The sequence below is a fragment of the Oncorhynchus tshawytscha genome, linkage group LG01, assembly GCF_018296145.1.
Source record: "Oncorhynchus tshawytscha isolate Ot180627B linkage group LG01, Otsh_v2.0, whole genome shotgun sequence".
NCBI classification, from domain to species: domain Eukaryota; kingdom Metazoa; phylum Chordata; class Actinopteri; order Salmoniformes; family Salmonidae; genus Oncorhynchus; species Oncorhynchus tshawytscha.
In genome coordinates, this window is record NC_056429.1 from 93,148,907 (window position 1) to 93,172,930 (window position 24,024).

The window sequence follows — 24,024 nt, forward strand, 5'->3', positions numbered from 1 at the left end:
ATTTAAGTCAGATAAACAAAAAGCCGATTTTAGCTGGAGTCTCGGGACTGATAGGGTTAACGTCTACCTATTAAATCACATGGAGTCAAAGCTAAATACTGCCTGGTCATGCTTAATACGCACACAGTCAAATACATTTTTTGCAGCATTTGTTATTGGACCAATCCAGGTAGTCCCTGCCCCTGTCAGTCTGCTTTCCTTCATATGGTTCCTAATGAACACAACTCTGGACTGAACTCTGCTTTCTAGCATAGCGTCACCCACCTGCAGCGAAGCCGTCAAATATCCTGTTCTTCCTCAGGATGGGGTGGCTGTTGGTGCTGATGAGGACCCCTGCCTGGGCGTTCCTGAAGATATCGTTCTCCTCCAGTAAACCCCGTCCTCCGTTGAATATACAGATCCCTCCATCTCGCCCGTCGTGGATCTTATTCCTCCGGAGGGTGGGGTTGCTGTCCGTCTTTATCCACACCCCCGCCATGGCGTTGTCAAAGATCTCATTGTCCTCGATGAAGCCCAAACCTGAAACAGAGTCAAGAGGTCCCCCTTTCATGTATCATGGTTATAGAGTTCATGAGAGAGCATCTGAGTGACACAGGAATGTGATGGAGCCACTCCACTCAGAACCTGTGAATCCAGGGTGTCTTAGCTGTTCTGCATCATGAATTTCATGTGGAAAAGGTACACTTTCTGAAGAAAATATGTGCTTGCTTCACCCCTCTGCCAACAAAATCAAGCTGAGAGGAGACTGAGAGGATGGATAGACTCAGGTGGTTTCTCACCTGAGTTGTAAACCAGAATGCCTCCATTTTGACCTCCCCAGATCTTGTTCCGTCTGATTTTGGGATTGCTTCCAGTTCTGTTACAGTGGGAAACATTAACCAACAAATCAATCAATGCATATAATTAAAATCAATAGTATGACAAAAAGTGCATAGCAATGTGATAAATCATCTGTTAAATGCCTTTATTAAAACAGCAACATGCACTACATTATTTACACAGGTTGTCAGTGGGTCCCACCGTGTGGTTGTCAGTGGGTCCCACCGTGTGGTTGTCAGTGGGTCCCACCGCGTGGTTGTCAGTGGGTCCCACCGCGTGGTTGTCAGTGGGTCCCACCGTGAGGTTGTCAGTGGGTCCCACCGTGTGGTTGTCAGTGGGTCCCACCGCGTGGTTGTCAGTGGGTCCCACCGCGTGGTTGTCAGTGGGTCCCACCGCGTGGTTGTCAGTGGGTCCCACCGCGTGGTTGTCAGTGGGTCCCACCGCGTGGTTGTCAGTGGGTCCCACCGCGTGGTTGTCAGTGGGTCCCACCGTGTGGTTGTCAGTGGGTCCCACCGCGTGGTTGTCAGTGGGTCCCACCGCGTGGTTGTCAGTGGGTCCCACCGCGTGGTTGTCTATTAATTTTGAGTTCCAGCCCTTTCACTGACCTGATTTGAACTCCAGAGTACATGTGGTTGTAGATATCATTGTCCTCCAACACTCCATGGCCGTTGTCGTAGAAGTAGACACCAACCTGTATGACCCACAAGACAAGAGGGGAGGTGGGAGTGTTTAGTTTGCATTCAAGCATCCATCTGTGGGAGATGAGTGAACCATGGAGCCAACTGAACTGACAGTTCAACCCCCCTCCAGACACACAAAGGTGAATGCATACACACACATTGTGATATTGTTGTATGGTGGTATTGAACATGTTGTGGATATGTGGTGGTGTAGGGATGTTATATGATGTACTGTTATCTTTAGCTCATTCAGTACAAACATAGTTCACTGTTTTATATGTAATGTGGATGCTTTGGTGTGTTTGGGCCCCAGGAAGAGGGATCCCTAATAAATGCAACTCTCCCTCTATGTCCATACCTGTTTCCCACTGTGTATCCTGTTCCTCCTGAGGACAGGTGTGCTTCCTGTGGTCACCCAGACTCCTGCCAGCGTGTTGCTGTAGACCTCATTCTCCTCAATCACCCCCTGTCCCTTTTCATGCTACAGGGGAGACACACATTAATTACATTACTAACATCCTTATCCTCTGTCAGTCTGCTGCCTACTGTATGAAGGTTTATTTAACACTAATATGGCAGGCTAATAGTGGTTAAATATGCTAAAGGGTTGCAGATAAACCACAGCTATGAGCTTCATAAGTACTAAACATGTGATTATGTGCTTTCTTTAAATACACATTTAAAAAGGTTCTAGAAAGCTCTACTTACCACATAGATGCCCCCATGCTGTCCGTCGTGGATCTTGTTGTGTCGTACGATTGGGCAGCTGTTCGTCCTGATCTGGATCCCTGCCAAGGCGTTACCGTAGATATCATTCCCCTCAATGAGGCCTCGGCCGTCACCGAATATGTAAACGCCACCCTGGTTACCGTTGAAGATGGCATTGCCCCTGTGATTGACACACCGTGGAAAAATGGCACCATTGACTATCCATTTACACATCAGCATCAATACAATGTAATATAGATTGCATAATGGACAAAGGGAGAGACGAGACAGCGAAAGAGAGAGCGAGCACGAAAGAGGATTTTTTTTTTTGAAAAGTGAGAGAATGTATTTGACCCGAAACCCCACTGACCTTATTGTAGGATCGCTATTGGAGGTGACCCACACTCCAGCAAAGTTGTTTGCATAGATCTTGTTCTCGATGAACTGTCCTCGGCCCTTCTCGTGCACGTAGATCCCTCCCGTCTGTCCGTGGTGGATCTCACAGCGCACCACCGTGGGGTTGGCGTACGCCTTCACCTCAAAGCCAGCTATGCGGTTCCTGTGGATGTTGCAGCTCTCAAAGTAGCCCTGCAGGAGGAGACCGTCGCGTCAGTAATAAATCAGAATACCATGGCTATTTCTCAATTCATCTTTTCTCGATTCATCAATCATCACTCCTCCTTTTCAGAAGCATTGGATAAGAACTTCACAGGAAAGAAACCTTAGACTTTCTCCAAAATACAGCTGAGAAGAGCAAGGTGTTAAAAAAACCTTTCATTTCCTATTTAGAAAATGACCTCAATCCGATGTCTTGTGTAACCAAAATTAGGAATAGATTTCCATGTTTTTAGAAGCTGTGGATTAAGGTTTATGTAACTAAAACCAGTGGTGGGTCTTCAAAACCTACAGTCGGATGAAACCGGGAGGCAACACTTTTCTTTAAGAACAAGAACGGCTACAGACTGAGTATTTACAGCAGAAATACACTTTTTTCGCCAGCTACGGTAGAAACCAAGGTTCTTCCTCAATTCTTTCCTCATTACCTTGCATACGTTCCTCAAAACACATTGAAGAATGTCAGATGAGAGGGACCTTAGACATTCTCCTACAATACGATAGAGAAGGAAGCGAGAGGATGCAAGGGATGGAGGAAGAATGAGAAAGAGCCTCTAGTCACAACTGTAGTCCAGATCAAAATGGAGCATCATCTCTCAGGGGTAGCCAGACCAGACCAATATGGAGCGTCATCTCTCAGGGGCAGCCAGACCAGACCAATATGGAGCGTCACCTCTCAGGGGTAGCCAGACCAGACCAATATTGAGTGTCATCTCTCAGGGGTAGCCAGACCAGACCAATATTGAGCGTCATCTCTCAGGGGTAGCCAGACCAGACCAATATGGAGCATCATCTCTCAGGGGTAGCCAGACCAATATTGAGCATAGAGTAGCACATTTTGGGGAATATTCAGTGGTGGAAACCTTCCGTGGGAATTGAAGGGAATATATGGAAATGAATGGAAATATTTGCAAATTAATATTAATACCATTTAAATGTTTTTTGCATTGGATATATTTACCATATATGGAAACAGAAACATGAACCTTTTTATCTTATCATAAGTAGACATAATTGCAAATGACTAAATCCTTCCAATAGAAATAAAAAAAAACAATTTAGTTACAAATTGAACTTTAATTAAATGAGTTGGCTCTTCACATGGGATGATTTCACTGAACAATCTCCAATGATCCATCGCATCTCCCAAAGACATTTTCAACATACATCTGTAAAATGATAGTCTAGAAAGCTTTGGTTGTCTTCCTCTCAGGCATCCATGTCTTCTCTCTGGACTTCCTCAATGTCCACTTCTTGAACATCAGACTGAGGCCTCATCTTCACTAACTTTACAAGCTTGGTGGGGGTGTTTCGTTGTCAGGCTCAAAAAGCCTAAAATATGCCCGGATGTCCACCAATTTTTCAACCCTTGTATTGGTCAGCATGTTGCGTGCTTTGGTGTGTGTTCCCAAACAAGGACCAGTTGCGCTCTGAAGCGGCTGTTGTTGGTGGGATTTGGAGGATGGAGGCAACAGGGGAAAAAAGTCCCTTCCACCAGGTGGCTGATGAGATATGTTGGCACAACTGCCATATTGCATCTCCATCACAAAGCCCTTACATGGAAGTGTACTTCACCTGACTGCCAAGAACCTTGCCCTCATCCAGGCCAAGGTGGCAAGACACAGTAGTGATGACACCATAGGCCTTGCTGATCTCCGCACCAGACAGGATGCTCTTGCCAGCATACTTGGGGTCCAACATGTACGCTGCGGTGTGTATGGGCTTCAGGCAGAAGTCTTCACACTTTTTGATGTATTTCAGAACTGCAGTTTCCTCTGCTTGGAGCAACAGTAAAGTGTGCAGGGCAGTACAGATTTCTTCTCTTACATCTGCAAGCAGAGTCTGAACATCAGACAGGATGGCATTGTCTCCCTCAATCCGTGCAATGGTTACTGCTATAGGTTTCAGGCTGCTTAATCTCTTCCAGAATACATCATCCAGGAGGATCCTCTTGGTGGGGCTGTCCATATCGGCAGACTGTGATATGGCCATTTCTTGGAGAGACTCGATGCCATCCAGGAGACATGGATGGCATCGATGATGATGATGACAACACCACCCCAACGGGTGTTTCTGGGCAGCTTCAATGTGGTGCTCTTATTCTTCTCACTTTGCTTGGTGAGGTAGATTGCTGCTGTAACTTGATGACCCTTCACATACCTAACCATTTCCTTGGCTCTCTTGTAGAGTGTATCCATTGTTTTCAGTGCCATGGTGTCCTTGAGGAACAGATTCAATGCATGAGCAGCACAGCCAATGGGTGTGATGTGAGGGTAGGAATCCTCCACTTTAGACCAAGCAGACTTCATGTTTGCAGCATTGTCTGTCACCAGTGAAAATACCTGAGCGCTGAGGGAACTTTATGCACTTGACCAGATGATTCCGCATCTTTGTTGCATTCTTCACATATGATTTGGCACAGCATTTGCAAATGTACACAGCTTTTCCTTCTACATTAGCTGCAGTGAAATGTCTCCACACATCAGATAGTGCCCGTGGCATTTTCCTGTAAAGATCAGAAACAATAGTTAAAAAATATATATAAAAAATAAAATTCCATGTACAGATAAATAGTTAAGCAGTTAGGTTAACCAACTCCTTTGTAAGACAAATATTTTAAAATTAAACATGTATGGAAACAGGTGAATTAACACACCTCAGTTAGCAGGCTCAAGCAAGCTAAAACCCACATGGTAGCAAAAACTAACTAGCAGAAACTGGTAACAAGTTAGAAATTATTTAAAAACACACTTTTCTGTAGGCTACTATTTGCAAATTAACAAAAAAAATAATGTAGGTCATAAAATATATTCACCCCACCCAGTAGTGTAATCAAAACTTACAAGAAAGCATGTAGTCCTTGGCTCAGTGTAGTAGTGTAGGCTCAATAGCATCTCATTAGTGTGCAAGATCTTGAGAATCAGCTGTACATGTGATGGAAGAATGCACTGTGCATGCAGAGGGTTACAATTTAATTGAATTGGGGATAGTTTAACCAAAATATGCCACAAGACCCAGAATTACCTTGTGTATCCCACAAAAAAAGGTTCACTGCTATAAGCAAAATTCCCCAAATTCCCAACCCTTTGCAACCCTAATGGAGCATCATCTCAGTGGTAGCCAGACCAGAACAATAGTGTCATCTCACCATGCCGTGGTCGAAGGTGAAGACGCCCACGTCTCTGCCGTGGTGGATGTGGTTCCGTCTGATGATAGGGTTGCCATGGTTTTTCACCCAGATCCCTGCCAGAGCGTTGTTGGAGATCTCATTGTCCTCGTAGATTCCCTGGGAACGAAGAATGAGTTTCACAGCACAGTCTTGGAAATGGGATGATTTGAGTAATCAAGTGCCATATGGAAAAGTGGTGTGTGTTACCTACCTGTGCATGGTCAGTGATGTAAAGCCCCACGTTCTCACAGTCGCTGATGTTGCAGTGTTTGATGGTGGGACAAGCGCCCTGGCCGCTCACACAGACCGCTGAGCCCACTGAAACCAACAGGTGTAGAGCCAGCCAGGTGAGCATGGTAGAGCCCGGTGTATCCACTACACTTCTCAGACAGATACCCACCCACTGTCTCAATTCCATGTGTGGAAGACACTGTCAAAATATTGCCCTATGAGCTATGATCATTATAATACATTTAGGTGTCATGAAAATTAGATTGCACTTGGTAGGTCTGAGATGCTAAAACTATGCTTAGTGAAAGGCAGGTAGGTCTGAGATGCTAAAACTATGCTTAGTGAAAGGCCAGTAGGGCTGAGATGCTAAAACTATGCTTAGTGAAAGGCCGGTAGGGCTGAGATGCTAAAACTATGCTTAGTGAAAGGCAGGTAGGTCTGAGATGCTAAAACTATGCTTAGTGAAAGGCCAGTAGGGCTGAGATGCTAAAACTATGCTTAGTGAAAGGCCGGTAGGGCTGAGATGCTAAAACTGTGCTTAGTGAAAGGCCGGTAGGTCTGAGATGCTAAAACTATGCTTAGTGAAAGGCAGGTAGGTCTGAGATGCTAAAGCTATGCTTAGTGAAATGCCGGTAGGTCTGAGATGCTAAAGCTATGCTTAGTGAAATGCCGGTAGGTCTGAGATGCTAAAACTATGCTTAGTGAAAGGCCGGTAGGTCTGTGGAGAGATGGAGACATTGTGTTGTAAGGTACCTGTGCAAGTGCTGCGTATGATACAGTGGTCAATGATGGGACTGCAGTTGACTGTAATCTCCAGACAGTGGTGGGCATTGTGGTGCTGGGCAGACTTATCATCAGGATTAAACTAAGAGAGGCAGACAAACATAAGGGAGTTAGTTTATTATATAGGACTAAGATAGGAGTCATTCATAACATATGACTAACATCCACAACTGATATCATGTCAACAGTTCCCTTCCTATGATGAGGACCACTGTACAGAGTCAATATGACGATGAGGCCCACTGTACAGAGTCAATATGACGATGAGGCCCACTGTACAGAGTCAATATGACGATGAGGCCCACTGTACAGAGTCAATATGACGATGAGGCCCACTGTACAGAGTCAATATGACGATGAGGCCCACTATACAGAGTCAATATGACAACATGAGGACCACTGTACAGAGTGAATATGACATGATGAAGACCACCGTACAGAGCCAATATGACAATACCATGGAGACCACAGTACAGAGCCAATATGACAATATGTTGAGGACCACTGTACAGGGTGAATATGACAACATGATGAGGACCACTATACAGAGTCAATATGATTTGGACCACTGTTGAGTCCAGGCATACACCAACAGTCAGCTAGGCCCATATTATGTAAGTCATGGATAAGACCTCACCTTGATGGTCATGTAGCCAACGTATGCATCCTCTGAGCCCTCCATGAAGACAAATGTTGAGTCTCTAGTGTTCTCAATGATCACTTTGTCTGCTACTTTACCCGATGCTGTTGAAAAAACACAGCATCGGGGTTTAAAAGGGCAGGGCAAAATACAACACTGGGCTACAAGTGTCCAGCAAAGATAGTCAATGAACCATGTTGCAAGTGGGTAGATAGTAGAGGTCGACCGATGAATCGGAATGGCCGATTTCAAGTTTTCATAACAAATCGGTATTTTTGGACATTTAAAAAATATATATATATTTTTTTACACACCTTTATTTAACTAGGCAATTCAGTCATCGAATCACAGCCTACTTCGCCAAACGTGTGATGATTTAACAAGCGCATTCGCGAAAAAAGCACTGTCGTTGCACAAATGTACCTAACCATAAACATCAATGCCTTTCTTTAAAATCAATACGCAAGTATATATTTTTTAACCTACATATGTAGTTAATATTGCCTGCTAACATTAATTTCTTTTAACTAGGGAAACTGTGTCACTTCTCTTGCGTTCTGTGTAACAGAGTCAGGGTATATGCAGCAGTTTGGGCTGCCTGGCTTGTTGCGAACTGTGTGAAGACCATTTATTCCTAACAAAAAGACCGAAATTAATTTGCCAGAATTGTACATAAAATTATGACATAACATTGAAGATTGTACAATGGAACAGCAATATGTAGACTTAGGGATGCCACCCGTCAGATAAAATACAGAACGGTTCCGTATTTCACTGAAAAAATAAAAGTTTTGTTATCGAAATTATACACTGCTCAAAAAAATAAAGGGAACACTACAATAACACATCCTAGATCTGAATGAATGAAATACTCTTATTAAATACTTTTTTCTTTACATAGTTGAATGTGCTGACAACAAAATCACACAAAAGTTAGCAATGGAAATCAAATGTATCAACCCATGGAGGTCTGGATTTGGAGTCACACTCAAAATTAAAGTAGAAAACCACACTACAGGCTGATCCAACTTTGATGTAATGTCCTTAATGACCCAAGGCTCGTATTTCTGTGTGTTATTATGTTATAATTAAGTCTATGATTTGATATTTGATAGAGCAGTCTGAGCGGTGGTAGGCAGCAGCAGGCTCGTACGCATTCATTCAAACAGCACTTTCGTGAGTTTGTCAGCAGCTCTTCGCTGTGCTTCAAGCATTGAGCTGTTTATGACTTCAAGCTTATCAACTCCCGAGATTAGGCTGGTGTAACCGATGTGAAATGGCTAGCAAGTTAGCGGGGTGCGCGCTAATAGCGTTTCAAATCGATGACGTCACTCGCTCGGAGACCTCGAAGTAGTTGTTCCCCAAAATCCGCGGCTTTTGTGGAGCGATGGGTAACGCTGCTCGAGGGTGGCTGTTGTCGATGTGTTCCTGGTTCGAGCCCAGGTAGGGGCGAGGAGAGGGACGGAAGCTATACTGTTACACTGGCAATACTAAAGTGCCTATAAGAACATCCAATAGTCAAAGGTATATGAAATACAAATGGTAGAGAGAAATAGTCCTATAATTCCTATAATAACTAAAACCTAAAACTTCTTACCTGGGAATATTGACGACTCATGTTAAAAGGAACCACCAGCTTTCATATGCTCTCATGTTCTGAGCAAGGAACTGAAACGTTAGCTTTTTTACATGGCACATATTGCACTTTTACTTTCTTCTCCAACATTGTTTTTGCATTATTTAAACCAAATTGAACATGTTTCATTATTTGAGGCTAAATAGATTTTATTGATGTGTTATATTAAGTTAAAATAAGTGTTCATACAGTATTGTTGTAATTGTCATTATTACAAATAAATAAAAAATGCAACTTAAAACATTTAAAAAAAAAAAGAATTTATAAAAAAACATTTAAAAAAAAGAAAAGAAATCAGCCGATTAATCGGGTATCGGCTTTTTTTGGGGGTCTTCCAGTAATCATAATCGGTCGACCTGTAGTAGATAGACGGGGAACAGACGGTGTACGGTACAGAAAACAATGAACAGAATTAATACGTACCAGCTCCTATCATTGTGATGGGCGATTCGATGTAAATCCACTCATCAGTGTAGACCCCAGAGTGTACGAATATGAGGCCGTCAAAGTGGGCCTCCTGAACACCTCCCAGGGCATCCTCGATGGTGTCATAGTACTGAGGAAGAGGCACCATAGAGAAGTATGTTACAGCGAAGTCACAGTGAACTCATGATGACCAATCACCCAATAACAACCCACAGATTAAAAAGCATAGTCCTGAACTAAAAAGTTAGGCCTATATCAATACAAATAATAAATTACATTTCTATAGCGCTTTTCATAGAATCTCGAAGTGCTTCAAGAGCAAAAAACAAACAAGCAATATATCATGACAGGTCAACCAGTAGAGGCCAGGTCTTTGAAAGATGCATCTTCTGAAGATGGAGAGGGTCAGTTAATGTCTTGAGTGGAGAATGCTGGTCAGAGGATGGTGATGGAGTCTGCTGCTGATCTTTTAGAGGGTTAGTCTGGGAACCAACCTGACTTATAGCCACTGGACTTCTCCTCCTTCACTCTGTGTATCACCACTTGGGTGACGCCTCAGCAGCTCTGGTTGCCAGAAAGCTCACCATACAAAGAGTTCAGAATAGTATCCAGTCGTCCTCTCAACAAGCACTCCCATTACTTTAAAGCTTAGGCAATGGAGATTCTTCATTCAGTGTACATTTTAGTCCAGGACTAGGCTTAAATCGGTGTCAAGGAAACTGGCCCTTAAACTCTCAAAAAAACACACTTACAAGCATGTTCTCTCTTCCTTTGTATCTGGCAGGATTACTGTAGAAGTGTTCTGCGAAGCCTGGCTTCACATGTGCTCCTTTATACTGCAAACAAAAACAAAAAAACATCAATGAATCTGGCCATTATTATAGCACAGTAATACTAATGGTGGGATTGCTTCTAGAATCACAGCAATCAAGTTATGTCACTACACTTGCCAAGTTAAATAAAGGTTAAATAATAAAATAAATAAAAAAATAGACTAACTGACTAACTGGGACTCCACAGTGTTCTTGCATTCATATGTCTGTACAAGCTGTTGACTGTTTTAGCAGCAGTAGGAGTATCTATATGGTTGAGTGACAGTGAGGATTTCCATAGGTCAGAAGTGAGTGAGTAACAGTAAGGGCAGTGTGGGAAAAGAGGTCATGGGGTCGTTGTCCTACCAGCTGCTGAAAGCTCTCCTTCCATGGGTTGGGCTGCTCGTACTCGTCTGGGTTAATCTGGAAGAATTTCCCCGCCTCAGGATGCATCATGGGACGCGTGTACTCAAACACCTCCATGTACAGCCTCTTCCTGTGAAGCAAAGCAAGGCACAGCCAGACAGGACACCATAAGACAGGGAACTTCAAGCGATAACACACTGGGGGGCGCAGGAGGGGAAAGACAGTGTGTGTTCTAGATTGGATCCATTACATTTGGTTGAAGATGCCCAAATTAGGACAACCGAACAATTCCATGCGGAAACTTTTGAAAATAAACAGAGTCGTGTGTTCAGTGCTAACTAGCATTGCGGGTCCCATTGTTTACAATTCTTCCGAATTTATTTAAAGCATTACGGGACTTTAGAATCCTCCTCTTAACCTTTTATCCTCAACCTAGCTTTGCACCTATGGGTACTCTCGGAATAGCCTGCCAACCAACCAACCAACCAAGCAAACAGCCAACAGTCCAACCAAGAGGCCGGCCAGCCAGCCAGCCAACCAACCAACCAACCAAAAGGCCGGCCAGCCAGCCAGCTAGCTAACTATCCAGCCGGCTAGCTAACTAGCCTGCCAACCAGCCTGCCAACCAGCCTGCCAGCCAGCCAACTATCCTGCCAGCCAGCCAACTAGCCAAGCAGCCAGCCAACTAGCCAAGCAGCCAGCCAACTAGCCAAGCAGCCAGCCAACTAGCCAAGCAGCCAGCCAACTAGCCAAGCAGCCAGCCAACTAGCCAAGCAGCCAGCCAACTAACCAAGCAGCCAGCCAACTAGCCAAGTAGCCAGCCAACTAGCCAAGCAGCCAGCCAACTAGCCAGTCGTGCCAGTGCAACTAGCATTGCTGGTCAACCAACCAACCAGCCAGCCAGCCAACCAACCAACCAGCCAGCCAGACAGCCAGCCAAGGGTTCAGCCAGCCAGCATTGCTGGTCAACCAACCAACCAGCCAGCCAGACGGTCAACCAACCAACCAGCCAGCCAGACAGCCAGCCAAGCAGACAGCCAGCCAGTCAACCAACCAAAAGGCCAGCCAGCCAAACAACCAAATGGCCAGCCAGTCAGACAGCCAGCCGGGCAAAAGGCAAGCCAGGGGCAGACAGCCAACCAGCCGGGCAAAAGGCCAGCCAGCCAAGCAGACAACCAACCAGCCAAGCAGACAGCCAACCAGACAGACAGCCAACCAGCCGGGACAGCCACAGCCAACCAACCAAGCAGACAGCCAACCAGACAGGCAGACAGCCAACCAGCCGAGCAGACAGCCAACCAGCCAACCAGCCAACCAGACAGACAGACAACCAACCAGAAGGGCAGACAGCCAACCAACCAACCAGCCAACCAACCAGACAGGCAGACAGCCAACCAGCCGGGCAGACAGCCAACCGAGCAGACAGCCAACCAGACAGCCAACCGGCCAACCAAACAAGCAGACAGCCAATCAATCAACCAGCCAACCGACCAGACAGCAAACCGGCCAAGCAGACAGCCAACCAGCCAAGCAGACAGCCAACCAACCAACCAGCCGAGCAGACAGCCAACCAACCAAGACCAGCCGGGCAGACAGCCAACCAGCCGGGCAGACAGCCAACCAGCCGGGCAGACAACCAACCAGACAGACAGCCAACCAACCAGCCGAGCAGACAGCCAACCAACCAACCAACCAAGCAGACAGACAACCAACCAGACAGGCAGACAGCCAACCAGCCGGGCAGACAGCCAACCAGCAGACAGCCAACCAGACAGCCAACCCAACCAAACAAGCAGACAGCCAACAATCAACCAGCCAACCGGACAGCAAACCGCCAACCAGACAGCCAACCAACCAAGCCAGCCAACCAAAGCAGACAGCCAACCAACCAACCAGCCAACCAAGCAGACCAGACAGACAACCAACCAGCCGGGCAGACAGCCAACCAACCAAGCAGACAGCCAACCAGCCAAGCAGACAGCCAACCAACCAACCAGCCAATCAGACAGCCAACCAACCAACCAGCCGAGCAGACAGCCAGCCAACCAACCAGCCCAACCAGCAGACAGCCAACCAACCGAGCAGACAGCCAACCAGCAGACAGCCAACCAGAGCAGACAGCCAACCAACCAACCAAGCAGACAGCCAACCAACCAACCGAACAGACAGCCAACAACCAACCGAGCAGACAGCCAACCAACCAACCGAGCAGACAGCCAACCAACCAACCGAACAGACAGCCAACCAACCGAGCAGACAGCCAACCAACCAACCGAACAGACAGCCAACCAACCGAACAGACAGCCAACCAACCAACCAACCGAACAGACAGCCAACCAGCCGAGCAGACAGCCAACCAACCAACCAACCGAACAGACAGCCAACCAGCCGAGCAGACAGCCAACCAACCAACCAGCCGAGCAGACAGCCAACCAACCAACCAACCAGCCGAGCAGACAGCCAACCAACCAACCAGCCGAGCAGACAGCCAACCAACCAACCAGCCGAGCAGACAGCCAACCAACCAACAGCCAACCAAGCAGACCGCCAGCCAACCAACCGAGCAGACAGCCAACCAAGCAGACAGCCAACCAACCAGACAGCCAACCAACCAACCGAGCAGACAGCCAACCAACCAACCGAGCAGACAGCCAACCAACCAACCGAGCAGACAGCCAACCAACCAACCGAGCAGACAGCCAACCAACCAACCAACCGAACAGACAGCCAACCAACCAACCGAACAGACAGCCAACCAACCAACCGAACAGCCAGCCAACCAACCAGCCGAGCAGACAGCCAACCAACCAGCCGAGCAGACAGCCAACCAACCAGCCGAGCAGACAGCCAACCAACCAGCCGAGCAGACAGTCAACCAGCCAGCCAATCAGACAGACAGCCAACCAACCAGCCGAGCAGACAGCCAACCAACCAGCCGAGCAGACAGCCAACCAACCAGCCGAGCAGACAGCCAACCAACCAGCCGAGCAGACAGCCAACCAGCCGAGCAGACAGCCAACCAACCAGCCGAGCAGACAGCCAACCAACCAGCCGAGCAGACAGCCAACCAACCAGCCGAGCAGACAGCCAACCAACCAGCCGAGCAGACAGCCAACCAACCAGCCGAGCAGACAGCCAACCAACCAGCCGAGCAGACAGCCAACCAGCCAGCCGAGCAGACAGCCAACCAGCCAGCCGAGCAGACAGCCAGCCAGCCAGCCGAGCAGACAGCCAACCATCCAGCCAAGCATCCAGCCAGCCAAGCATCCAACCAGCTAAGCAACCAACTAGACAGCCAGCCATGCAACCAACCAAGCAGAGAGCCAGCCAAGCAACCATCCAAGTAGAGCCAGCCAAGCAGCCAACCGGCCAAGCAGACAACCAACCAAGGAGACAGCCAACCAGACAGCCAACCAACCAACCAGCCAAGCAGACAGCCAACCAACCAACCAGCCGAGCAGACAGCCAACCAACCAACCAGCCGAGCAGACAGCCAACCAACCAGCCGAAGACAGCCAACCAACCAGCCGAGCAGACAGCCAACCAACCGAGCAGACAGCTAACCAACCAGCCAACCAACCAGCTGAGCAGACAGCCAACCAGCCAGCCAATCAATCAATCGAGCAGACAGCCAATCAATCAACCAGCCGAGCAGACAGCCAGCCAACCAGCCGAGCAGACAGCCAACCATCCAGCCAAGCAACCAACTAGACAGCCAGCCAAGCAACCAACCAGCTAAGCAACCAACTAGACAGCCAACCAAGCAGAGATCCAGCCAAGAAACCTTCCAAGTAGAGCCAGCCAACCAACCAACCAGCCGAGCAGACAGCCAACCAACCAGCCGAGCAGACAGCCAACCAACCAGCCGAGCAGCCAGACAACCAACCAGCCGAGCAGCCAGACAAGCAACCAACTAACCAGACAAGCAACCAACTAACCAGACAGCCAGACAAGCAACCAACTAACCAGACAAGCAACCAACTAACAAGCAACCAACTAACCAGACAGCCAGCCAAGCAACCATCCAAGCAGAGAGCCAGCCAACCAGACAACCAGCCAAGCAGACAGCCAACCAACCAGCCAGCCAACCAACCAGACAGCCAGCCAAGCAGACAACCAACCAACCAGCCAAGAAACAGACAGCCAGCCAACCAACCAACAAGCCAAGCAGACACCCAGTCAGCCGAGCAGACAGCCAACCAACCAGCAGTCAGCAGACAGCCAACCAACCCAGCCAGACAAGCAGACAGCCAACCAACCCAGTCAGCCAGACAGCCAACCAACCAGACAAGAAACAGCCAACCAACCAGTCAAGAAGACAGCCAACCAACCCAGTCAAGAAGACAGCCAACCAACAACCAGCCAAAGCAGACAGCCAACCAACCCAGTCAAAGCAGACAGCCAACCAGACAAAGCAGACAGCCAACCAACCAGCCAAGCAGACAGCCAACCAACCAGCCAAAGCAGACAGCCAACCAACCCAGTCAAAGCAGACAGCCAACCAACCCAGTCAAAGCAGACAGCCAACCAACCCAGTCAAAGCAGACAGCCAACCAACCCAGTCAAGAAGACAGCCAACCAACCCAGTCAAGAAGACAGCCAACCAACCCAGTCAAGAAGACAGCCAACCAACCCAGTCAAGAAGACAGCCAACCAACCCAGTCAAGAAGACAGCCAACCAACCCAGTCAAGAAGACAGCCAACCAACCCAGTCAAAAGACAGCCAACCAACCCAGTCAAGAAGACAGCCAACCAACCCAGTCAAAGCAGACAGCCAACCAACCCAGTCAAAGAAGACAGCCAACCAACCCAGTCAAAGCAGACAGCCAACCAACCCAGTCAAAGCAGACAGCCAACCAACCCAGTCAAAGCAGACAGCCAACCAACCCAGTCAAAGCAGACAGCCAACCAACCCAGTCAAAGCAGACAGCCAACCAACCCAGTCAAAGCAGACAGCCAACCAACCCAGTCAAAGCAGACAGCCAACCAACCCAGTCAAAGCAGACAGCCAACCAACCCAGTCAAAGCAGACAGCCAACCAACCCAGTCAAGCAGACAGCCAACCAACCCAGTCAAGCAGACAGCCAACCAGCCACTCACCAGAGGATGGGGTCATTGGCCAGTTCGCTGAAGCGTTTGCAGACACATGCTGCGCGACACAGGTCCTGCTCCAGCAGGTAGGAGAAGATCTTCAGAACCACCTCGTCTGGCAGCTTCTCCTGGAGGTAGTGCTCTGCGGGAGCTGCTAGTGATGAACACAACCAGAGGGAAACTTTATTATTGGAGGAGGTATTCACACATCCAAAATAATAACAGGAGATGGACAGAAACAAGGTCCAATACAGAGAGTAGGGGCATTTTCAACCTCCAATTCTCAATAACATGTTATTCACCAAAACATTTGTCCTTGGTTTTACTGTAGTGTGTACGTCATTGTTGTCTTTTACAGACATTTGGAAGATTATCCTGGGATGGGCTGAAAGAGATTCTAATAAATACAAATTAAACCAAAACACAATGTTAGAAAGTATTATTTTACCTGTTAAATCTTGAGACTTTCCTGACACTCTGGCACGCTTTGCCCGATGGCCAAAGTCTTCTGTGGCTGAAGTGGAAGCACCCTGCGTATAGAAAGAAAAATAGATTGTTATAAGCCTTGACAGCTGACACGTTTTGATGGAACAGACCATGGTCATCTGCTTAAAAACAACCATATTAATATTTCAGCATTGTTTTTAATAAATCAAGTTCTTCAATTAATCACCACCGCTAGCGAAATACTTATCAATTATGCAAAGAGGAAAGATGAATTGTCAAATTCAGCCCATGGGTAAAAGGGAGCCTCATGCTTAAGAAGACACCATTGTGGGTGGAATGCTGATATTGCTCACTAGTCTAGGTCATGGTACAGCTTTTTGCGATATTTATTTATAACCAGCAGCACTCAGTCCAGGTTAGGTGAGCTGATCCATTTTCAGCAGGCAAAAAAATAGATATGTAATGAGTAGAGCTGATATGATACATTATTCTATATGTCAGAGACGCATCATGTTTATTCTACATAACAGATTTCTATCTGAACATTCCACAATGCTGTGGCTAGTTGAAAGTGCAGCAGAAGCCCCTTTTACCCAGGACCCTACCCGAGGACACAGAATGACCCACCACCTCTTGGTGACTCAGGCATGTAGCCACTTAAATATTGTTTGCCGTCTTTCCACATACATCACACATAGGGTCTGTCCAAAACGGCACCCTATACTGTATAGTGCACTACTGGTCAAACGTTCTTCACTATATAGGGAGCCATTTGGAACACATCCCATGCTTATGACTCACCTCCATGTTAGTCTTTGCTGGACACGCTGCTGTTCTCTTGGGTAGTAGAGACTTTCTTCGAAGTTGGTAAGGACTATTCTGAGCTCCTGGACCGGATTCTTCTGCAACCATATCTGCAGGGACGTCCTCATCTGGAGAGGAAGAGAGGATAGTCAAAACAACCCCATCTGCAGGGACGTCCTCATCTGGAGAGGAAGAGAGGATAGTCAAAACAACCCCATCTGCAGGGACGTCCTCATCTGGAGAGGAAGAGAGGATAGTCAAAACAACCCCATCTGCAGGGACGTCCTCATCTGGAGAGGAAGAGAGGATAGTCAAAACAACCCCATCTGCAGGGACATCCTCATCTGGAGAGGAAGAGAGGACAGTCAAAACAACCCCATCTGCAGGGACGTCCTCATCTGGAGAGGAAGAGAGGACAGTCAAAACATCCCCATCTGCAGGGACGTCCTCATCTGGAGAGGAAGAGAGGACAGTCAAAACCAGCCCATCTGCAGGGACGTCCTCATCTGGAGAGGAAGAGAGGACAGTCAAAACAACCCCATCTGCAGGGACGTCCTCATCTGGAGAGGAAGAGAGGAATGTCAAAACAACCCCATCTACAGGGACGTCCTCATCTGGAGAGGAAGAGAGGACAGTCAAAACAACCCCATCTGCAGGGACGTCCTCATCTGGAGAGGAAGAGAGGACAGTCAAAACAACCCCATCTGCAGGGACGTCCTCATCTGGAGAGGAAGAGAGGATAGGGTTGTTTTGACTATCTCAGTTTTCGATATTGTGACCAAAGCATTGCTTTTGCAACCGTTTGACTTGGCAGTGCAACACACATTTAAAAAAATACAAAGGCAGGGGAATGCCCGTGTGCGTGTAGGGCATATGTCTACCGCTGTGTAGCCGTTAGCGATGCCAATGACAGCCTAACATCTTCGGGTAGATGGAAATGCAACTAAAGGTTAACTACAAAGTAGCCTCTGCCTACCTGGCAGGTATTTGTATCAATCCAGTGGCCATTTGTTTTGAAGTGTGATACAGACATACAGTGCCTTGCGAAAGTATTCGGCCCCCTTGAACTTTGCGACCTTTTGCCACATTTCAGGCTTCAAACATAAAGATATAAAACTGTATTTTTTTGCTCACTTTCCAGAAGTTCAGTGAGGATCCTAAATGATGGATAAATACAGACAAAAAATACAGTTTTGTTATCTGTTTAGAATCAACAAGTAAGTAACCAGTAAGTAATAGAATTGCATGAAATGTGTTTATAAAAGGCCAAGAAGCGTATCTTATATAGCCTATAGGAGGAATGGGCAACTCCAGTCTTCGGGGGCCGGAGTGGTGTCACTTTTCGCCCCCATCCCTAGCAAACACAGCTGACTAAACTAATTGCTATCTAAACTGAAGACCACTATTAGTTGGTCATTAGAGTGAGGTGTGTTAGCTGGAGCAAAAATGTGACACCAATCGGGCCACCGAGGACTGGAGTTGCCCATCCCAGGCCTATAGCCTAGCCTTACTCTATGCCACAATGCACTCAGCCATGCAGCCTTTTTTGTGAACAGTGATTGGGTTATTTTATTAGTCTAAATTGTGAAGATCCGGAATAGTAGGCCATATTATATAAGTCTGCAAATGCAATGATGCATGGAATGCTTTATCATAAAAGGTACATTTTTATGGTGAAAATTAGCTTCACCAACCGTTAAATTCACACCACCTATGGCTACAGAAACATAGCTACCCAAACAGTCTGGTACCACCTCAATTAAAGAGTAACTACACACCAGTGGAGGCTCGTCAGAGGAGAAAGGGGAGGACCATCTTCCTCAGTGAATTACAAACAATAAAATACTTTAACCTCTCTAGGGTACGTGGGGCGGTAGCGTCCCACCTCGTCAACCGCCAGTGAAACTGCAGGGCACCAAATTCAAAAACAACAGAAATCCCATAATTAAAATTCCTGAAACATACATGTATTTTACACCATTTTAAATCCAGCCACAGTGTCCGATTTCAAAAAGGCTTTACGACGAAAGCAAACCAAACGATTATGTTAGGCGAGTGCCTATTCACAGAGTATTACAGCCATTTTTCCAGCCAAAGAGAGGAGTCACAAAAAGCAGAAATATAGATGAAATTAATCACTAACCTTTGATGATCGTCATCAGATGACACTCATAGGACTTCATGTTACACAATACATGTATGTTTTGTTCGGTAAAGTTTATATTTATATCCAAAATTCTGAGTTTACATTGGCGCATTGTGGTCAGAAATGCATTGTCTCAAACAAACATCCGGTGAAAGTGCAGAGAGCCACATCAAATTACAGGAATACTCATCATAAACATTGATAAACTATACAAGTGTTTTCATGGAAATATAGATAAACTTCTCCTTAATGCAACCACTGTGTCAGATTTCAAAAACGCTTTACGGCGAAAGCACACTTTGTGATTATGTTAGCTAGCCACAGAAATGCATACAGCCATTTTCCAACCAAGGAGTGTCACAAAAGTCAGAAATAGCATTAAAATTAAATCACATACCTTTGATGATCTTCTACTGGTGGCAGTCCCAGGTCTCCATGTTAGACAATAAATGTTTGTTTTGTTCGATAATGTCCCTCTTTATGAGCAAAAACCTCCTTTTTGTTTGCGCGTTTTGTCCAGTAATCCGAATGCAGAAGTTTTAAAAAAGTACAATAAAAGTTAGTAGAAACATGCCAAACGATGTTTAAAAATCAACCCTTTGGTTGTTTTTGTCATAAATAATCAATAATATTTCAACCGGACAAAAGCTTCGTAAATAGGAAAGGAGAAACAAGAAAGGCGCGTTCACGATCAGGGTGCATGGCTGATGAATGGAAATTTCCACTGGTCACTGATTGAAAGTGGTGTATCTCCCTCATTTTTCAGAGTACATGCCTGAAACAATGCCTAAAGACTGGTCACATGTAGACATGTAGAAGAAGGCACAGAGCTCATGAACTGGGTCCTAAGTCTTGTATGGTGGATAGGCTTTCAATGGAAAAACAGCCTTTCAAAATAATAGTACTTCCTGGTTGGATTTTCCTCGGGTTTTTGCCTGCCATATCAGTTCTGTTATACTCACAGACATTATTTTAACAGTTTTGGAAACTTGAGTGTTTTCTATCAAAATCTACTAATTATATGCATATGCTATATTCTGGGACTGAGTAGCAGACAGTTTAATTTGGGCATGCTTTTCATTGAAAATTCCAAATGCTGCCCCCTACCCTAGTGAAGTTAACATTTGTTTTAAAGTTATCCTTATTAGATAAAATTATACTGAGGATAGTCACATTTCATCAAATAATTTATTAAAAGACACACTGTTTTGCAATGAAGGTCTATAGTAATCTCACCAGCACTCTGTGGGGTTGCACCATGGTGTAGCCAGAGGACAGGTACCTTCTCTCCTCCTCTGGGTACACTGACTTCAATACAAAACCTAGGAGGCTCATGGTTCTCACCCCCTTCCATAGACATAAACAGTAATTATGACAACTTCCAGAGGACGTCCTCCAACCTATCAGAGCTCTTGCAGCACGAACTGACATTGTCCACCTAATCAAAGGAACAGATAATGAATCTAGTAAAGAAAGCAGAAGCTACAGCTAGCACTGCAGTGTATAAAATGTGGTGAGCAATTGACTCAAAGAGAGAGAAAGACAATAGTTGAACAGTTCTGAACAAATTCATTTCTTCCAAAATTAAGGGAGAGAGCTATATTTGGTTGTATTATTATAATATATATATTTTTTTACTTTCACTTTGCTAGCAAATGCAGCTACCTAGATTAGGATACTCAAACACCCGGCTCAAACAGAGTGGGATGCTATGTTAGCTAGCTGACTATCCAACACTGGACCTCTTCTAAGTCAGTTGGTTTTATTCATTTATTGCCACCGGGGCCAGCCAGTGTAACTGCATGATTGTAGCGGGTTTACTAACACGTTAGTCCTAGTAGTTCTAGTTGACTGACGTGACAACGATATGTTATATATTCTGTATGTAGCGGTTAACGGTTATATGTTATATATGCTGTATGTAGCAGTTAACGGTCTTGATACAATATGAAGGTTTGGGTTGGAAAAGTTTTTTCGCCTTGCCACAGACAACTGATGTGTTGTGCACTGAGGTCCACAAGCGATGGGAAAAGGTGAGGAGAGCGAGTTGAAGAATGCGAGAAGGAATTGTATACACACACAATGGCTGATATGAAAGTGAACTTTGCGTGTGCTCAGGGATGTATTCATTCCGCCGATTCGGTTGGAAAATGTTTCTTAAACGGAAGCAAACAGAATGATTATAAACATACCTGAATTTGTCCAATAGAAACTGTTGGACTAACAATTACACCCTAGATCAGCTAGATGCAAGCAAGATTGTGCAAAGCAGGTATTGAAAGTGTCACTGTCACCTTGATTACTAAAATTTCTCAACCATGGCACCCTGTAAAGTTTCATTCATGGGCTAGATTGTAGCAACCTAAAGATGGGTACAGGGAAATGTGTGTATCAAGTAGTAGGCCTAAACCTAGCAATGTTTTATTGAGCTGGGTGAAGGGAATATGAATGACAGTCAACCAATATGCTGTGATAGAAATAAGGCCATCCTCATGAAGCATTTTTTTATCATCGTCCCTCATCTAAAAATACCACTGACTGCCACACACACTAAAAAAAGCCATAACAATGACATGATGATAGTAAACCATTCATAGTCAATTCAATACAACAACATTTTTCCTGTGACAATGTGTGAAGTAGCCTTGTTTATAAAAGAGAACAGGTAAATAAGAGGACAAGGCTAGAATAAAATCGAGGCTAGTCCTGAGAACTCTGCATAGGCTATGACTAGTAGAAATGCCAGACTACGGCTGCAATGCAGCGAGCCACATTTCCTTTGCACAGCTCCAAAATCTTTAACAGAGAGGAGTTCAATAAGTCGGCCTGCTTCTCAGATCTCTATGACTGACTACAGAGTATTTGGCCACATTCCATTCCTCTGCAGTCAAGCTAGGAGTCCCTGCTGTGGATCCATACATGAAGCAGTGAGTAATTTGACTTCCCTGCGCCTGATGGCACTTGAGTTCCCATTCACAGCTTCATTAAATAGTACCCGCAAAACACCAGTCTCAACGTCAACAGTGAAGAGGCGACTCTGGGATGCTGGCCTTCTAGGCAGAATTCCTCTGTCCAGTGTCTGTGTTCTTTTGCCCATCTTAATCTTTTCTTTTCATTGGCCAGTCTGAGATATGGCTTTTTCTTTGCAACTCTGCCTAGAAGGCCAGCATCCCAGAGTCACCTCTTCACTTCAAAAGGGTTTCTAACAATCAACTAGCCTTTTAAAACGATAAACGTGGATTAGCTATCACAACGTGCAATTGGAACACTGGAGTGATGGTTGTTGATAATGGGCATCTGTACACCTATGTAGATATTCCATTATTATTTTTATTTTTTTAAATGTACATACAAAAATACAAAATATGCATGTGTAAATATCTGCATAAAATGGACGTTTTACCATCTGGCTTCATTCACACAGACCAGTGATCACAATGCTAGCAGCCTACCTATTTATGCTACCTAACAAAAGTAACCAATAGAAAATATCACTTGCATGGTTTATTACTTGCGATGGTGACTTTCATGAATCTGTTTGGGTGAAACCATTGACTACCATGAATCCCCCCTTCGATTTCTCATAGGACATGTCCTGCCAACTGAACGTGACCCAGTCTATTGAGAATCAACAGTTGTGCTGAACAGAGCAGGTGATAGAACCCAAGGGACCAGGATAGCATGACCAGAGACACATGGATGGTGATGTGTGCTGATCATAGAATTACTAGAAGGGGAAAAAAGCCTTCTCACGAATTGGAAAGATTTATAGTAAGTGGAAAGAAGCATTGTTCTTGTTTGGAACAATCTGTTGACTGCATTTGACCTAATGGAACAGCATGGAAACTTCTCGTGAATATAACAGTGAGGAAGAACCACTGCTCAAGTGACAGGGGGCGGGACTTGGTGTGTCTGGGAAGCAAACTACACAAATTACACATGGCTGAGAGGCCTTTCAGAATAATGCATGCCACAGACTAAATATACTTAGATCAGTTACAAAGATCTCCCTAGAGGGTAGCAACAACAAAACCATCCTCTATCCGATCATGTATTTGCAAGCATTTGCCAGCAGCAGCTTCATGAGCAGGGCATAAAATTGTCGGGTAGGATTTAGGTATTGTCGGGTAAGAATGTCTATTTCACCAGCCACGTTGGCATTCGCATTTGTGAATAGTCAAGTATGGGCATATGTGCGAGTTGAGATTTCTAGCAGAAAGACGCTAAAGTAGCTGTTTTCAAAGTATTTCTGCTGTTTTGTTTCATAGCTGCTTATAGCACAAATAAATACATATCCTACATTCCACCTTGCGCAGCAACAGCTTGGCATACTGAGTAGATTCATTTTTGGAGGCACTGGCACAGACAAACATTGGTCTAATTTACTCAAGTCAGCAAAGTGTCATTGTTATGGCTGTTTTTTGTGCATGTTTCTTGGCTATTTACATTGTTTTGTTTATTGTTAGTTTGAATGTGCTGCTTCCACTGATGGCGAAGAGAAGCTGTCAACTACTAAGTCACATCACATGCTGAACATTTTTTCTCATCTGATATTTGGGTTAAAATAACAAATGAAATTGAGCAATATGCCACATTACTTCTTACTAATACATTTCTTGTTCTGGAAACAATACAAAGAATAGTCATCAGT

At 45.5% G+C, this 24,024-nt stretch overlaps 1 protein-coding gene across 4 annotated transcripts in view; it reads right to left on the minus strand.

Annotated features, from left to right (window-relative positions):
* The window catches only part of LOC112260230 (F-box only protein 11-like), a 37,827-nt gene that overhangs the window by 5,356 nt on the left and 8,447 nt on the right, over nt 1-24,024 (minus strand). For 3 of the 4 annotated variants that reach the window (XR_006084153.1, XM_042327410.1, XM_042327418.1), the window contains exons 2-17: nt 17,225-17,355; nt 16,425-16,506; nt 15,986-16,130; nt 10,886-11,015; nt 10,460-10,543; nt 9,705-9,837; nt 7,643-7,749; nt 6,976-7,087; nt 6,203-6,309; nt 5,971-6,108; nt 2,578-2,795; nt 2,208-2,388; nt 1,858-1,980; nt 1,425-1,510; nt 780-856; nt 265-519 (exon numbers count right to left, since the gene is read on the minus strand). Coding sequence is in view for 3 of the 4 variants with exons in the window: in XM_042327410.1 (XP_042183344.1) it covers nt 265-519; nt 780-856; nt 1,425-1,510; nt 1,858-1,980; nt 2,208-2,388; nt 2,578-2,795; nt 5,971-6,108; nt 6,203-6,309; nt 6,976-7,087; nt 7,643-7,749; nt 9,705-9,837; nt 10,460-10,543; nt 10,886-11,015; nt 15,986-16,130; nt 16,425-16,506; nt 17,225-17,355 (2,109 nt within the window). In the remaining variant the exon portion in view is untranslated. The remainder of the gene's footprint in view (nt 1-264; nt 520-779; nt 857-1,424; nt 1,511-1,857; nt 1,981-2,207; nt 2,389-2,577; nt 2,796-5,970; nt 6,109-6,202; nt 6,310-6,975; nt 7,088-7,642; nt 7,750-9,704; nt 9,838-10,459; nt 10,544-10,885; nt 11,016-15,985; nt 16,131-16,424; nt 16,507-17,224; nt 17,356-24,024) is intronic. The other variant, XM_042327412.1, reaches the window with a different exon arrangement.